General features: G+C 38.7%; 1 protein-coding gene and 1 long non-coding RNA gene across 3 annotated transcripts in view; one reads left to right on the top strand and one right to left on the bottom strand.

The window, feature by feature from the left end:
* BAZ1A (bromodomain adjacent to zinc finger domain 1A) overlaps positions 1 to 12747 on the bottom strand; it is a 160120-nt gene extending 147373 nt beyond the window's left edge. The window contains exons 1-2 of one of the 2 annotated variants that reach the window (XM_016427028.2): positions 12616 to 12747; positions 11859 to 12028 (exon numbers count right to left, since the gene is read on the bottom strand). In XM_016427028.2, coding sequence (XP_016282514.2) covers positions 11859 to 11971 — 113 coding nt within the window. In that variant the 5' untranslated portion in view covers positions 11972 to 12028; positions 12616 to 12747. Of the gene's footprint in view, positions 1 to 11858; positions 12181 to 12615 lie in introns of those variants that run through there. The other variant, XM_016427024.2, reaches the window with a different exon arrangement.
* On the top strand, positions 12733 to 15945 carry LOC107650418 (uncharacterized). The gene is made up of 2 exons (XR_008915026.1): positions 12733 to 13766; positions 15677 to 15945. It is a non-coding gene; the product is annotated as an uncharacterized LOC107650418 (long non-coding RNA).
* The last annotated feature ends 2656 nt before the right edge of the window (positions 15946 to 18601 follow it).

Below are 18601 nucleotides of genomic sequence, written 5' to 3'. Positions count from 1 at the left end.
AGCTAGGGGGCTCAGTGGATTGAGAACTGGCCCACAGATGAGAGGTCCTGAGTTCAAATGTGACCTCAGATACTGCTTCACTGTGTGACCCTGGGCAAGTCAAGTCACTTAAACCCCGTTGCATAGACCTTACCAGTCTTCTGCTTTGGAACATAGTATTGATTCCAAGATGAAAGGTAAGGGTTAAAAAATAAAAAATAAACACAGAAGAAACTATGTGGACACAACTATAAATCCGCTTTTTAAATAAATACTTAAAAATATAGATAAATATTATATAAAATGTAGACTTAAACAGAAAAATATTAAGAGTTCATGGGTAGAATGAACCAATATAATAAAAATGACAATACTACTAAATTAGTTTACTTATTCAGTGCCAAACCAATCAAATTATCAGATTACTTTGCAAGACTAGAATAACAGAAATTCATCTGGAAGAACAAAGGTCAAGATTCTCAAAGGAAATAATGGAAAAAAGTATGAAGGAAGGTAATCTTTGCAGTAACAGATCTCAAGCTAGACAACTGTTACAAAGCAGTACTCAACAGAAAAAGATTTTATCAGTAAAACAGTGGGTACACAACATACAGAACAAAGGGGCACAGTAGCCTAGTATTTAATAAAAACCCAAGATCCTAAACTACTGGGATAAGAACTCATCATACTTGACAAAAACTGTTGGGAGAAATGGCCAAAAACTAGACAGAGATTATCAACATCTCACCTGGTATATTAAAATAACCTCATCAAATGGACACATAACAAACATGTATTGTGGCATGGTAAATAAATTTGGGGAAGAAATCACCTATCAATAAAAAGGGAGGAAGGGGGTTAAGAGGAACACTTAAAGACAAAATGGACAATTTTGAATATAGTATAGTCAATAATCCAATAGCATAGTTCTCCATTCAGCCAAATACCCCAGTTACTAGGGAGAAAATTTACTATTTGACTGGGAAAATTGAAATTTAAAACTTTGTAAATTTAAAATTAGGCAGCAATTCCAGCAGAAATTGGGTTTAGACCAACATCTCATGCCATACATATAACAAGATAAGCTCCAGATTAATACATGAGGCAGCTAAAGTTCCATCATAAACACACTTGAAGGAAAAAGTCAAAATCTATGCATAGGGGAAGAATTCAATACTAAAAAATAAAGTTCACACAAGATAAAATGGAAAATTTTAACTATATAAATAAAAGATTTTGCATAAGCATAACCGAATACCTAAAATTAGAAGGGAAAGAGATAAATGGGGGGAATCTTTGCAACAAGCTCCTCTGATAAAGGTCCAAGATATAAAGAAAAAATATGAATTCAAAAGAAAAAATCCAAACTATCAATGATATAAAAATGTTCTAAATTGGTATTAGAAAAACACAAATTTAAAAAACCTTGAGATTTCATCTCACTTATTTCTCTAGAAAAAATGTCAAAGGGGCGGGGGGAGGGGGGGGAATAGCAAATGCTGAAGAAGCTACATAAAAAACAGGGACACTAAGCTGGTAGAGCTGTGTTTATGGTCCAGTCATTTTTTGACCCAGTTATACCACTACTAAAGAACAGAATCTATATGAACAAAAATATTTATAGCTGTTTCTATTCCTAGTAGCCCAAAATTGGAAAGTAGGGGTTGTCCTCCTATTGAGAAATGGATAAATTGTGGTATGTGAATGTTACAGAACATTACTATGCTATAAAAAATGATAAGATGATTTCAGAAGATCTTTCTGAACCCATGGAGAAAAGTAGTGAGCAGAACTAGGACAATTTATATGTTAACAACCACATTATAGAACAAAGAAACTTTGAAAGACTTAATGATGTTCAAAAACTTGAAGATTAAGTGCCAGTATGGTCATAAAAATTAAAATGCATATTTCTGAGTGGATTTTATTTTTTCATTCAATGGAGGAAAAGCAATTAGGTAATATTACAAATGAACTGTTTACAAGTATTTGTTGTTGCTTTTGTTCTATTATCCTTTCCCAAAAACTTACCCAGTAAGCTTTTATTTCTTCTGAAAACACTGCCATTCATCCTTCCAGTCACTCAGAACACATTTAAATCCTCCCTCTCTTTTACCCACACATCCAAATTGCCAAATGTTGTTTTTTCCTTCATTAAATTGCTAGGTGTGGAGTCAGGAAGACCCAAGTTCAAATGCAGACTTAAGACAGTTTCTAATTGTGTGATCCCAGACAAATCACTTAACTTCTGTTTGCCTGTTTCCTCAACTGTAAAATGAGGATAATAGTCACCACTTATGTTCAAATCCTCATTATCTTGGACCACTAAAATAGCCTAATTAAATTTTGGTCTCTGCTTAAGGTCCCTCTTCTCTAATCCATTCCCCCATATATAGCTGCCAGAGCTTTCTTCCTAAAACATAGATTTGACTTTATCACTTTCCTATTCAAGCTCCAGTGGCTATTTACAGAAAGATTAAACATTATTTCATCTTTATCTCATTCTTGTTTATAGTTTAATATGTTTTAAAATACAAATTATTTAACAATAGTTGTACATAATTATTTTTTTAAGTGCATATAAACATACTGGAATGATCAAAAAAAGTTTGCAGCCCATAGATAAGGGGACTAATAACTGTCAGAAAAGTCTTTCTAACAGTATATAGTGGCTTCCCAATGTTAGAGGTATACTTGAACCAAAGTTTCAATGCCCAGCATTACCATCTACTACCATACTTCAGCCCCTAAATATTTCTGCAGGACTAATATATATAGTCAATCACAACTAGTCACAGAAGGAAAACCATAAATATGAAAGTCAGTGGAATAATTAAATGGTCAGGCATGTTGCATTTTTCTAGTTATTATAGAGTAAATAATAAATTTGTACTGGCCATGTTGGGGAAGAGTTACTTGAAAAAAGATATACCTGTAAATAATGTGTGACTAAGGGACCAAAAGTAACTGGGATTTTTGCCCCTACAACATTAGATTAAAATTTTCATTTAAATGGCAAAATGAGGAATTCTGTGCTACATTAATTTTATCACTTATTAATATATTACTAGGCCTTATATTCTCTTTATCCTTATCTTCAATACTTGTGCTTTTTTCTACAGGACACCACCCAAGGTTCAACTGGCTCTGATAAATAAGCTTTTGACTTATCTTGTCCAGGAACGCATCTTGCAATCCAGTCCAAAGACCATGATCAAGACAACTCTGCCATTGTTACAGTGTTCTTCCCTCTTCCCACTCACCTATCTACCATTAAACTGTAAGCTCCTTGTTAACAAGGACTATTATCTTTGCCTTTCAGGACCTCCAGTTTTGCACAGTACTTGGGCATCTAGTAGGCATTGAATAAACTGTTGACTATGTAACACCACTCACCACTTCTGTAACTTGTCTGAATACTACCTGGATACTTACCATTCCCCTTGTTTGTCACCTCCATTTTACTGGAGGCTTACTAAGGGCCAGAAGATCCATCTTTATTTTTTATTTGCATTCCAATTGCTTAGAAAAGTGTTAGGTACATATGCTTATAGTCAATCTCAGAACCCTTTTTTTTAAATTTAAAGATTATTGTGGACTTTCTTCAAAGAGCTTTATTTTAATGTGTATTATATCTGTTGATATTTACTATAGTAGAAATTAAAACACCTCAGTATTACTATGCAAATAGTTTTGACCTCAAAGTGCCCCCACTGGCAAAAATACTTACTAGAATGGTTTACCATTCCCTTTTCCAGTTCATTTTATAGATGAGGAAAACTTTGATTTCTTCAGGATCACACAGCTAATAAATATTTAAGGCCAGATTTGAATTCTGGAAGATGAGTCTTTCTGACTCCAAGCTGGGCTATCCATTTGCCCCAACACTCTACTATCTCCTCACATTTTCCCCCCTATTCTCTTTCTCTTAAATAAGGTATATCCATCCAGAGCTATATTATAGTAATATGTATGATTCTAACAAGTCTCTACTATCTATAAGGTCAAGTTTGCCTCTTTATGTTAGATCTCTAGATCAACTTGCATGTTTTATTAATTCGTTTCTGTGAAACTACTGAAGAGTTATCTGAAGCATAAATTTTCTAAATCATCTTCTGATTTTATTTCCTGTGAATTCTGAAAGCATCACTGCCACTATTTTTCTTCCTAGATTGTAACTACTCTCTATAAATATAAAAGCTTATAGATTTTACCTAGGCTAAGCTAGGAAAATTTATCCCCTACCTCTTCAATTATTAAAGTTCATTTGATTAAATTTTTGAGACTGGTCCAAGCAAATTCAGGACAGAGTAACCTCAATTATTTTTCTAACAATTTTTCAACAGATAAATCATACATATGAGAAGTATAAAATGCAGAGAAGTTTCCAGGAACAACCTAAATTGCAAATCAAGGACCTCATCTGGAGCTCACTATATGAGAAATCACAATTTCATTCACTATCTCTAAGATTACCTGTTACCCAAAAAAAGGATTTTTAGAAGGAAACAAGGGTTAGTAAAAACTCTATCATCACAGGCAAATTGGGTGCCTGTGGGGCATGAGTCTGTTTAAAAAAAAAAAGGCAATTTCATAGACCCAATAGGCTATCTAGTCCAACTGCATTTAAGTCTCACACAAAAGTTACCATAATTGATCTATCATTATTAAATACAATGTCTTTTCCTTAGCTAAAATGCCACAGATTTAGACACAGCTGACCTCCCTTTCCTATTTGATCCCTGTGTTCTAACACTACTAAATTAGGATTGTTTTCCTATCTCTGTGACTCTGATTCTTTTTAATTTCCCATGGTGGGATGTGATTCTTGTCCAACAACTCTTATATATGGGTATTCGTCAGGATTCATCCTAGGCCATCCTTCAAATTCCCTTCACTCTGGTTTGTCATTTAGATAGGTCCTTTTGTATTCAATTATCATTTCAGGGAAATGACTCCCAAATCTACATATCTAATATTCATTTCTCTCCTAACCTCCAAAATTGCATCTCAAATTACATATACCACAGAAATTTAAAACTCAATACATCCCAAACTAAAATTTGGGGCCTCCTAATAAAAGTTCCCTATTCAAATCTCCCTCTTTCTACAATTAACCCTCTATATAACCAAAGAGATACATAAAACATAGGTCTGATCATGTCACTCACTTGCTCAAGAAGCTTCAGGAGTATTAATGCATTGCTGGTGGAGTTGTGAATTGATCCAACCATTCTGGAGGGCAATTTGGAACTATGCCCAAAGGGCAATAAAAGACTGCCCTTTGATCCAGCCATAGCACTGCTGGGTTCATATCCCAAAGATAATAAGGAAAAAGACTTGTACAAGAATATTCATAGCTGCACTCTTTGTGGTGGCCAAAAATTGGAAAATGAGGGGATGCCCTTCAATTGGGGAATGGCTGGACAAATTGTGGTATATGTTGGTGATGGAATACTATTGTGCATAAAGGAAGTGGAGGAATTCCATGGGGACTGGAACAACCTCCAGGAAGTGATAAAGTGAGAGGAGCAGAACCAGAACATTGTACACAGAGACTGATACACTGTGGTACAATTGTACGTAATGGACTTCTCCATTAGTGTGAATGCAGTGATCCTGAAAAATCTGCAGGAATCTAGGAGAAAAAAACACTATCTACAAGCAGAGGACAAACTGTGGGAATAAAAACAGAGGAAAGGCAACTGCTTGACTACAGGGGTGGAGGGGATATAATTGAGGAGAGACTCTAAATGAACACCCTAATGCAAATACCAACAACATGGAAATGGGTTCGGATCAAGTACACATGTGATACCCAGTGGAATGGCGAGTCAACTATGGGAAGGGTGGCAAGAGGGGAAGGGAGGAAAAGAAAATGATCCTTTTTTTCCCCCCAATGAATAATGTTTGAAAATGACCAAATAAAATAATGTTTAAAAGGGGTTGGGGGGGTGGGAAAGAAGCTTCAGGAGTTCCTTGTCTCTACAATGAAATAGTCTTCTTTTTCCAGGGTCACACAGTTAGGAAGTGTCTTGGGCCATATTTGAACCCAGGACACCCCCCCCCCTTCACTGGGTCTGACTCTCAATCCACTGAGCCACCCAGCTGCCATCTGAATATTGCATTCTTAATCATTCAGACATCTCATCTTAAACTTTATAGCCCCCTCCCCAACCAAAAAGAATGGGTATGAAAGGTTACTAAACCAGTTTGAACAAAGTTAAAGAGGGATACAATTAACCCATTTAAGAGAATCAAGCACTTAAAAGCACTTATTTGCATACAATTAATGTTCAACATGTTTAAAACAGGAGTCACCTACATTTATTAAAGCAGGTCTAACCGGAGTTAGCAATTAGTTTGCTAGCATACACTTCAAAGAAGTTAAATAGAAGGTTGAACTAGATAATCTAAAATAGTACCTTCCAACCTATGACAATACTTAGAACCTTTTTTAAATTATATCTCTGATTCCATCCATTTAAGAAACTTACACACCACTGCACTTTCTCTAAAATTCAAGATTGTTGCTCAAGAGAAGGGGTTCAGCTACTAGCCTAAGTTCTACACAGCCAGTATGTCACAGAAGTGAGACTTCAATCTCTAGTCTCCTTGACTCAAGACCAGTTCCACATTGTGTCAAGATAAATATGAAAATAAATATGAAAAATATGCAAAATTTTGAGTAGCTTTCCTCCTACAATTTAGAGCTGGCTTACACAGTAAGTAAATACTAGGTCATGAGAGCATATGGATCTAGAACTGGAAAGAACCTCAGAACCTATCTAGTCCAATTAATGCACTGCTGGTGGAGTTGTGAATTGATCCAATCATTCTGGAGAGCAATTTGGAACTATGCCCAAAGGGCGCTAAAAGACTGTCGGCCCTCTGATTTAGCCATACCACTGATGGGTTTGTACCCCAAAGAGATAATAAGGAAAAAGACCTGCACACGAATATTCATAGCTGCACTCTTTGTGGTGGCCAAAAATTGGAAAATGAGGGGATTCCCTTCAATTGGGGAGTGGCTGAACAAATTGTGGTGTATGTTGGTGATGGAATACTATTGTGCATAAAGGAATAATGAACTGGAGGAATTCCATGGGAACTGGAATGACCTCCAGGAATTGATGCAGAGTGAGAGGAGAAGAACCAGGAGAACACTGTACACAGAGACTGATACACTATGGTACAATTGTATGTAATGGACTTCTCCATTAGTGTGAATGCAGTGATCCTGAACAACTCGGAGGGATCTATGAGAAAGAACACTATCCACATTCAGAGGGAAAACTGTGGGAGTAGAAACACAGAAGAAAAACAACTTCTTGGTTACATGGGTCGAGGGGAATAAGATTGGGGATGTAGACTCTACATGATCTTCCTAGAGCAAACATCAACATGGAAATAGGTTCTGATCAAGGACACATAAAACTCAGTGGAATTTCGTGTTAGCTACGGGAAGGGGTGGGAAAAGGGGAGGGAGGGAAAGAATATGATTCTTGTAACCAAGGAATAATGTTCTTTTAAATTGACTAAATAAAATTTTCTTAAAAAAAAAAAACCAACAACACCTATCTAGTCCAATTCCTTTCAGATTAATGATAAAGGTGGAATCTGAACCCAGGTCCCCTAACTTCCCACTGTACTACAATGTCACCATATATATTAAATATATTATATATGCTACATACATATATTTTAAAAATTTTTTTAAGTACAATTAGGTACTTGATCTTTTCCTCAGAGATAGGAAATGGACCTCTGATTTCATTAGTTGAGAGTTCTACCAGTGTAGGCCCTGCACCTTCCCTGCAATTCAATCTTAAAAGAATTACCAGGGATAAGAGTAAGGTCATTCTGCCATTATGTGTCAGAAGCCAGACCCAGGTGGTCTAGATTTCTAGTATAACTCTCTATCATAGCTCCCTTTCAAAAAGAAAGTCTTGAATCAATTTTCAATAAATTCTGAAATCCCTTAATTTACTATGTTAATAGGTCTCATTTCAATATAAACAAACCACTGAAACTGAGTGAAAGAAAAAAAAGGTTGTTTCCTTTTGATAAATTTCTCCAAATTTGTGCAAAAGCTATGATTACGTGGTACTTTTTTTTTCAAATTCAGCATGGTGTGATAACATTGGGCACATTTATAAAAATATTTTTTAAGAAAGCAAAAATAGAAGGGCTAGGTGTTGCATTGATAGAAAAACAGGTGTGGACACAGGAGGTCCTAGGTTCAAATATGACCTCAAACGTTTCCTAGCTGTATGACCCTGGGCAAGTCCCATAACTCCAATTGCTTAGCCCTTACTTACCACTCTTCTGCCTTGTAAGCAAAATTTAGAATGGATCCTAAAACAGGTTTAAAATTTTTAAAGAAAAAACAAGGCAGAGAAAAAATTTAGAATCATACGAATATTAGCATCAAAAATCTGGCTCTGCTATTTACAACCTTATGTCCAAAAGTCAGTCATTCTCTCAGAATGTATTTCCTCACATCTGCAAAATGAGGGAGATGTTTCAGTAAGTATATCCCTTGTCAATTTAAATTCTATATCCTATTGATATGAAAGAGTATTTTAAAATCTAAAGGTAATAAGCTAGTAGTAGTTAGATCTGGGTTACCAATAACTACTTAATAAACAGCTACTTAGGTGTCATGTTCTATACTAGATGACAGATATAAAAGGGAAAAGAATTAAACAATTCCTACTCACAAGTTTATAGTCCCAGTGGACTCAGTGGGGGTGGGTTGGTGTAAAAATCTCCTCCACTGGGAGGTAAACTTATGAAAATGAATTGTTTAATTCTATATATATGTTACCTACATAAGTGTGTGTATATATGATAAAAATTACAAAGTGCATGAATACAAATATATTAAAAAGTTAATCACGTGGTAAGTTTGGGAGGAAAGTCTCTAGAGCAAGTTGAAGGGGAGAAGGAGGGCATCATGTTTCAGAAAAGTTTAAGATGATGGAGTTGCATCTAAAGGACATGAGAAAGAGATGAAGGAATGCATTCCAGGTATTTGGGATAGAGTATAATGTGAGAAAACAAGAAAAGATCAGTTTGGCTAGATTGCAAAGTCCAAGAGTGAAAATAATGACTAATGAGACTAGAAAGATAAGTTGGGGCCATATTGTAGAAAACTTTAAAAACTAAACACAGGAGTTTATATGTAATCCTAAAGGCAAAAGTGGAGTTGATTGAGGAGGGAAATCAAATGGTTAAGGAAAATTACTTGGCCATAACACAGAAGGATGGATTAGGGTGGAGAGATGAAGCAGGAAGGTCTCTTTTCCTTTAAGATAAAGTTCTGGCATCATCTTTTTAAAAGAAGACTTTTCTGATTTTCCCCTAATATCCGAACTATCCTGCAGATATTTGCATTTACTTTACATTTATACTTGATCTATTTTTATAAAAACTTGTTGCTTAGAAGGTAAACTCATGGCAAAAGGGGATTGTTATATTCTTTGTATTTTTTTCCCTAGCACAATTGCCTGCCTCAAAAAAAGGTGCCTAACAAAATAATTCCTGATTTAGTGATAGAAGGTTGAAATAGTTATCTAGGTCTGACCAAAGGTACTCTGTACATGAAGAGAAAGGGTGGGATAAGAGCCCACTTCTTAAGATAGAAATGTTGCAAAATTTGGCAACTGATTAGATATATTAGGTGAGAGAGAATAAGGATAACACCTACGTTTCAAAATTGGGAGCCTGGAAAGTTGATGGGTGCCAGGAAGAGTTCACTTCTGACACACAATGACTGTGAGACTTTGCAAGTCACTTAACTTCTCAGTATGCTAGGCAACCCCAAAAATGATAAATTGCAGTGAAGGTGCCTGTCTACACTGGCAAACACTATTCACCATTATTACTGGTCCCATCCCTATTTCTATTTTTTAAAAAAAATCTTAATGTATTAAAAATTGTTCCCCATTTTAAGCTCGCACATTTGATCAATATCAAAAAGAATCATCAATGCATTCTATATCTGCCTAACTGCATTACATGCCCAACATAAAGAGTCAAAATCCAGCATTTTTCTTAATTGTTCCAGCCTCAAAAAAAGGAGGAGGAGCAGAGGAGAGAAGAACGGAGAAATTTGTTCAAAAGAAAAATGGCTTTGACTGTGATGGTTTAATATTTAAGGAAGTATTTAGAAATCAATATCCTAAATGCTTCCCTATTTACTTCTAAATGTATTTTTCTAAAAATAAAGGTTGACTCTAATTTTCATTTTATAAGAAAGTAGCACATATTTGAGGAACATTAAAATATTCCTATCTCCCATCCAATAATGGACACAAGCTCTTTAAAATATTAACTTTAAATCTAAAACTTAATTTCACATATATCGTTTGCAACAATTAAAACAGAAATAACACTTTCCCCTAAAAGAAAGAAAATGACCTTGATTCCACCAGTCAAACTATCACAATTCAAAAACAGCCAATTACTTTAATTTCATTTTGGAGTTACCAGATAAAAATTATTCCTTTCAGAGCCACTGATTGTTAGTTTAAACTAGCACACTTTTTTGATGCAATAAATCTTTCATTTTCCTTTTCGGTAGCTGTAAAAAACAAGCAAAAAACTTCTTCCAGAATAAAAGCACAAAGAAAAGGAGTAATTTGGGAATAATCTAATCCCAACATATTACAATATCCTCGAGGGGAAGGGTATAGTCTTCTAAACCACTCCCACTTTTACAGACCCAACTCAATAGAGAAGTCTACTTCACAATAAGTGTTATATCACCCACTACTTAAGTGTCTTAGCCAAAACACGCACAAACCACACGCTTCATTTGGAGTGGATTAGAAGAAACGTGGCTAGATTCTTACTAGAAATGCATTGAACTGTAGTTTAAAAGCAGGTAGAGTTTGGGCTCTAAATTTGGCAGAAGAAAAGGCACAAGCTTATCAAAACTTAGTGTTTTGCTCCACAAACATAAAGAAGTGTCAACTAGAACCAACTATACTCCACGGGGGAGGAGTTGGGGGAGAAAGAGTTCTTTCCCCCCTCAGTCTTGCCTAGAAACCCATCCGATTTTGTTTTTTGCCCCTGTTCCCCGGGGGAAGGAAATGTAGGAGGGAGACGGAGGAATAAGAGCCAGGAACTTACCTAGGCCTACCTAGTTTCTGAAGCCTCCCCAGAGGCCAGCAGCCTAACGAGGGTCTACCTCCCAGAGGCCCGCAGAATAGGAATTCAACCCACACACAAGAACCTGCAACTTTCACTTCCTCCCTTTTCTGGCTCCGTCTCCGCACCCACAGCGCGGACCCGCCAACCGACAGCACCAACGTCAAATCCCCGAATAAAGCATAGAGAGCGAGGGAGCTCCACCCGCGGCTTCCAGCCTCTGGGGGCGGGATTCCGTGGCCTTGGCCAAAAGACTAACATCCTACAACTGCCCCCAAGAGCGGGGCAGCCCTAGCCGCCGCGGCCGGGATCCCGGAACTACCGGCGTCCACACAGCACAGCCTGCACCGGGAGGGGATGGCGGGGTTTCGCCGCTCAGAGTCGCGGGGAGCCGACCCTTGGTTTCCCTCCCACCCACCCCCCCATCCCCCAGCGCACCCTGCCGGTCACTCGGCGTGGGATTCCCCCGCCTCTGCTCCTTTCATGCCCTCCCTTCGAGTCAGGGCCAGGGCTGCCCCAGCCGGCTCGGGCTGAGTCACTAAGGACAGCAGCGTGAGCTCCGGCGAAACCAGTCCCTTTCCATCGCACGCCAGATGCCCAGAGTGGGGAAGGTGCAAATCAAGACAAAAGGAGCGCTAAGAAGAGCTGAAAAAAACGGAAGAGCGGCGCCAGAAGTGTCCCCAAACTGCCCCCAGCCCCCAACACCCAGTCCCGGCTCTTACTCATAGTGGCGGAAGATCTCGTTGGTAACTTTACAGTAGAAAACTTCCTCGTCGGGCCGCAGGTCCCCCGGTGGCTTCTGCCTCACAAACGGCTTTCGGTGAAGCAGCGGCATCTCCCCTCGCCCGCGTGCTGGCCCGGATCCTCGGCCACCCGCGCTCGTCCCACTTCCCTAACAAAATTGGAGGGAGGGAAAAAGCCGGTCAGGTGGGGAACGACCGGCCCTCCTGGACCAGCGGCAACAGAGGGCGTTGGCAAAATCTTGCGCCCCTTTTGTGTGACTGACGAGCTCCTTCCCACAGCTGCTCCGGCTTCGGCGGCGGCGGCCCCAGTGAATGATTCAGTGAGTGAATGAGTGAGCGAGCCGTCCCTTCCGCGGATCCTCTTCTAGTCTCCCTCCCTCCCTCCCCCACGTCCGCGTCTCCTCCTCCTGAGTCTCCTCCTCCTCTTCTTCCTCCTCCTCCCCCTCTTCCTTCTCTTCCTCCCTCTCCTCCTCCTCCTCCTCCCTCTCCTCTTTCCCTTCCCCTCCTCCTCCTCCCCCTCCTCGCTCACAATGGGGCGCTGACGCTCAACCGCAGCCGGCGGTGAGGGCAGCCTCCCCACCCCCAGCCTAGCCCCGCACACGAAGTGCTAGAGAGGCAGGATGCATATTGGGGGGAAGCCCCCAGGTCCCATTCTTCTCTGGCTTTGTCTCTCCCCCCTACTTTTCCACCCAGCTGACATCAGCCCAAATTTCAACTACTTGATGTCTCTTCTTACCTGTAGTTTCGAAAATTGCCACTTCACTGCCTTCCTACCTACCAATAAGGAGGAAAGCAAGGTTCCTCTTGGAGATCGCTTATATTCTTCCTTGTCCCCTCCCTTTTTCCTCCCTCCTTGCCTCTGATTCCAACTATTAGTACCCAGCTTGGTTATTGAAATAGTAGGTCCCACCGCCACTTCCCCTATTCTTTAAGCTCCTAGGAAGTTTGTGTGTCTGTTTTTATCTACTTTCGGCTCTAAAGGAGGAAGAGCTCTGGGGAGGAGCTTTGCACTTCCCTCTTCTACCTTTTTATTGGCTGCTGGATGACTTTTACAGTTTGTCACTGCTACAGGAAGAGATAGCGAACTAAAGAGAAGCCTGGGAAAGCTACATTATTAATGAATGGAGCCGTTCCTTGGGAAGCATCTTCCATTTTTGAGATTATGAGTGTAAAACAAATCGAAGTCTCCATACTCAAATTTGCGAGCAAAGTGTTACTATACACTGGGGGAAAGGGATCTGAAACACCATAAGTAATGGGGGGGAAATTTTGGCGCTTTAAAAATTAAAATTCCTGCTTTAAAATTTTTACTTGTGGCAACCTTATGGTAGGGGTGGAGGGTTGAACCTAACTGGAGAATACTCATTGGAGGAATTATTTAGCCACAAGAAGAAATTTCAACAGTATCATAAAATCATAAATTTTAGGCCTGAAGGGGACCTTCAAAGCCATTAGGTCTAGACCCCCTTTTTTTACAGATGAGGAAATTGAATACTAGAGAATCAACTTGTTCAAGATGGCAGAGCCAAATTAGCTTAATAAAATTTTATCAGGAAACAAACTTCTATCCAAAGGGTTTCCTTTAATGTGTTAACATACACAGTTTTAAAAAATGTTTTCTGATTATTCTGATCTCCAGATGTGATTTGTTGCTACCATAAGCTTTTAGTTTACACATTTTAAAATGTAGCTGAAATAATGATTATACAATATGAATCCGTGTTTGGAGGCATCTGAGAGACCCCTCCCCATGAAAGGAAGGCATGTATGCTGAAAGAATACATGGAACTACTCAGGTTCCCAGTGAATAAAACTGTCTCCAAGGTGACTGACAGCTAAACATCATGTGGAGGAACTCTTAGACATTCTTTTCACAGGCCAGATAGAGTGAGCTATTCTCATTTTTTCCATATCTTAAGATTTCTCCCCACCAACCCCATGTCCTCCCAACCCCAGCAATTAAGTTAATGGTGACTAATAAGAAAAGTATCAGATAGCTAGCTGTATGTGTTTGACCAGGTGGCTGAAAGAGGCAACTACAAATTCCTACAAATTCTGTTTTCTGAGCACAGGTTAGGTATAAGAGTTCCAAAACAGAGACTTTTCTTGCCTGAGGTATGGCAACATTGATATAAAAGAAAACAAATACTTGCTTGGAGCCCAAGATGAGAGACATCCAAAGAACTGACTTTCTCAGCCTTGGGCATTTTGCCTAGGATAATGCCAAATTCAATGTTCCCCAAAAGCAATGCTCTAGACCACCAGCCTCCTAAAGAGAGATTTCTGCAGAATGCTTCTTAGAGAAGGATAAACACCAACCTGGCCCCTACAGCCTGGGTACCATCATGAGTAGACAAATGGTATTGTACTGAGTTGTTTACAGAATATAGGCCCAATGGGAAGGATTGCTTGTGTGGAGATCCTGGTGCCTGTATTTGGGGGGAAAATAATACAAGCTATACCATAACAATATTTGGAAATTTTTCTAGGAGAAAAACTAACTATATCTGGCACTCAGGATTGTACACTGTCTTTGTAAACCAAGAGGATTGGGAAATCCTAATCCACAGAATTTCATTTATATTTAGGATTCTTAGCTTAATGACAAGTATCCCAATAATATTATTAGCAAAAGCAGAAATAAAACTTTATACAAGTTAATGTTATTGATTTTCAAAAACAAATTTATATATAGTTGGATTTTCTCTTGTGACTTTCATAGTACTTTAGCTAAAATATTGTTATTCATAATTTTAAACTATAATTTATATTTGCTTATGTTAAATGACATTTAATTGATTCAGATCTATACTTATTAATTGAAAATATTAATTAGCTCATAAATATTAGTTTGGTTCATTCTTAAGTCTAAAGAAAATAAGTTTAGAAAATGGTACTGAAATAGATGAAATCAAACAAAATACTGATTTATATTGATAGCATGTTTATAATGCCCAGCCAGATTACCATTTGAATTTAAAGTCATTTTACAAAAGCCTATGCTAAACAGTCATAGTTCTAATAAGCTAACATATGCTTTATTCCTCTATTTTATAATTAGAATTATTATATTGTATGTTTTTCATGAGTTAATGCCTTTTTGTGTATTTCAATGGTCAGATTTTTGATAGTTAAAGGGTGTCACTGTTAAACTACAGAAGTTAAAGATAATATATTAGGCATGAAAGAAGTATTTTTATAAAAAACTGGCAATATTGTATCTTCTTTCACAAGACAAATATGAAAATATGTATTGTATGATAGTACATGTATAACCTCTATCAGATTACTTGTTGTCTGGGAAAGGAGGAAGATAATTTGGATTGCAAAATGTCAGAAAACAAATGTTAAAAATTGGTTCTTTAAGTAATTGGGTTAAAAAAATACAACAAAATATTGCAGGGGCAGGAAGTAGTAATATTATGAAAGAAACCATGAAAGAGGAAAGAGAACTCTTATTTTTTAAAGTACCCTTTACATTAAATTAAAAAGAAAATAAGTGTGAAAGATTAGGAGGAAGAGAAGGGAACACTTAAGGCTAGTTCTTGATAGAATCTCAGCCCCCTAGCTGTAGATATTTTAACAATTATTATTACAATAGCTTACATTTACATAAAGTTTGACAGATCACTAACTGCATCCCCTTCACTATGAGGCACAAGTATTGCAAGTATGAAAAATAAAGCTATTCAGATTCAGTGAAACCTGTTTCAGCCATTCTCTTTCAAGTCTCTGTCTCCAGCCCAAATATCCTAACCCCTGCCACTGTGCAAGTTAGACTAATTTTTCCTTTATAGGTATTGAGATTGTACTTGAAACTTGATTGGCCCTGGAGGACTGAAGGCTCAGACTGTTGACATTTCTTCCTTGATGCCAAAGTACAAAACATACAAAGAACTCCAGACATTTTTCTCAGAGACTTGAGATGTGTAAAATAATGGGTCACTTCAAGCAAGGGAGCTTTCTTCAAATGAATCAATCTGAAGTATCCTCAATGGCCTTTTTTTTTCGCTGAATATCCTCCTCCTGCTCTGTCTAACTAAATCTCCTTTTGTTAACTGTTGAATGATCTCCAGATGTCTTAATTTGTTCTAATATCAAATCTAAACTACCAAAGGACTCTACTGATTCAGACCCAACCTAGAACAATTGGCATAGTCCTGAATTACTGCAACATCATAAGCTTTTTGAAGTAAAAGATAGGGTAGAGGATAGCGAGCCCAGATTGGTTTTCATACTTCTGATGGTATTTTTAGTGATGCCAACTAGTGATAGCTATTACGGTGAGGCACCCCTCCCCCTCATAGGCGATTACAGAAAAAATTGCCCTTGAACTTTCAACCAGAAGAGAATCAAATGGAGAGGTTCTGTGTCCTCAAGAACTGTACCTTAAAATTAATTGCAAAAGACTGTCTTTTAGATCCATTAGCTTTGTTGTTCCTGGGCTTTCTAGCCTGGTAATTTAAATCTCCAGCTTTTAGAAGATTTCCTAATCACTCAGTTTACCTTCAAACAACATTGTGTGGATATGAGATATTGGGAAGATCTTGTTTTGTTTTTCTCTAGGACAGAACGAATAGATAGCTAGTGATCATCATCACCCAGTTTCCTAGTAGGAAGCCTACTGAAGCTTACTGAAAGAACCTCCCTTTCAGCTTTAAGAAAGTCATATTTGTGTGTGAATGGGGTAAGAAACTGGATACAAAATGGCTTTTTAGAAATGATTGTGCTACTGAATAGGCACTCAGCAGTCATATTATTGTATATGGACAAAAACAGCCATTGAGGAGCAGCATAGGATCCCCAACAATGAGAGTATGCAAACCAAGAAAGAACCCTAGGATTGTAGAATAGTCGTTTTTTACATTTGGCACTGAGAGGTCAACCAGAATTTTGCCAGACTGTTGTGAGGGTTTTTTGTTTTGGTTTGTTTTGTTTTGGCTTAAATCATTGAGGAAGGTGCTTAAAAAAATGCTTAATTCTCCCAAGAGCCCCATACACACGTCTGGAATTATAGATAATGAACAACTTGCAAATCACACACACACACCCACACACACACACACCCCATTTAAATTGGCTGAGATCCTGCATTAGTTTTTACTCCTGCCCCAGAATGTCTGTGTTCTTGCTCACTTTTCTGTTTCTCTGTCTGTCTCTCTGTCTATCTCTGTATCTGTCTCCTCTCCCCGCCTCCAATAAAATGAAGAGCTCAGACTCCAGATGCATTCTCCAACCTAAGCAGAAATGATTGCTGCTTGCACAGTACTTTCTTTAGACCTAAACTACACCCTGTGCCTTGTGGATCCCACTAATCATAGGCTCAAAAAATTAAGATAAAAATTTAATATGCAGAATAATGCAAAGTAATTTTGAATGACCTGCACAAATAAGCCACCAATTGTGTTGTATTGTATGGTGTAAAGTGTGTCAAAAAAAGATAAAGGATATATCAAAAGCTAGTAGTAGAATACAGCCTAGAGGGGAAAAATTACTGATTTTGAGCTAACAGTTGGTTTCCACATCTGTGCTTTCAACAAGTTCAGCTCCACAAAAACAAGTGTCCACTCCTAGCAATATCAGTATGAGCAATTGGAGTTTGTTCAAGTGTGCTTTATTCTCTCCACCTCCGATGCTACTGCCACCCTACCAATGGAATTTAGGATGAGGGAGGAGAAAGGAGAGAAAATCTTCAAACTACCCCCAAATCTCACACTGACCTAACAGGGTTGGATTTGACTTAGGCCCTAGGGCAGTGATGGTGAACCTGTGGCTTGCAGAGCACTCTCTGTGGGCACTCGGCCACCCTCCCCCTCCCAATACCCTACCCTTTATTACTAGAAAGGCAGAGGGACTTGGACTGTCTGCTCCCTTCCCCCTCTCCACCGACTGATGACATTTTTTCAGATCCCTTGCCCCTCTGCCCAGCAGCCCAATGGGAGCACATAGTGAGTTATATAGGCAACTCAGAGCTGCAGAGGGGGAGGAGAATAGAGCCCTCGGGCCACTCCCCTCCCCATCTCTACATTCACAGAGGACATTCCTCACTTCACCCAGCCAGAAGCCCAAGGGAAGTACTTCCTCCCTCCTGGGTCTGGGTCTGGGTCTGGGGTAAAGGGGAGGCAGGGCACACCCAGCATGTGGTGGTGGGAGGGGCACGGTATATAGTAGGGGGGCATGGCATTCTGTCTCTAAAAGGTTGGCCATTACTGCCCTAGGGAATGTGTCCCTCAGCAGGACCTAAGGCCAGCCCCAGGACCCTGTCATGACTTTAGAGTGGCTCCTTTCTCCAAAATGCTAAGGAGGTGACCTTCAATTGGATTCACAAAATTCTTTGCATGGTAGAAAAAACAAAGGTAGGGAAAGCTTTTTTCAAAAAGCAGGATTAGGAGGTACAAGTGCAGGAATGAGTAGTCAATATTAAACTCCAACTCTTGAGTCCTTCATTCCCTCCTACCCCCCCATCCCCCCAAAAAAACTATGGAGTAGGACCAAAGTATACAGTGGAAACATAAGGACCTAAACATTTGTTATTGCATTTAAAGTTCTATTTAAATGCAAAGCACTATTATCTCACTCCATACAAATATTTCTGAAGTAGGAGCTATCAAAAGAAAGCTTAAGTGACTTGCCTCAGGTCAGAGTCCAAAGCAGGATTCTAACTTAAATTATACTGCTCCCTCCATTGCACCACCTAGATTAGACATACGTTTTCATTCTCT

The sequence above is a fragment of the Monodelphis domestica genome, chromosome 1 (genome assembly GCF_027887165.1).
Source record: "Monodelphis domestica isolate mMonDom1 chromosome 1, mMonDom1.pri, whole genome shotgun sequence".
NCBI classification, from domain to species: domain Eukaryota; kingdom Metazoa; phylum Chordata; class Mammalia; order Didelphimorphia; family Didelphidae; genus Monodelphis; species Monodelphis domestica.
This window is presented reverse-complemented; position numbering and strand designations above follow the sequence as displayed.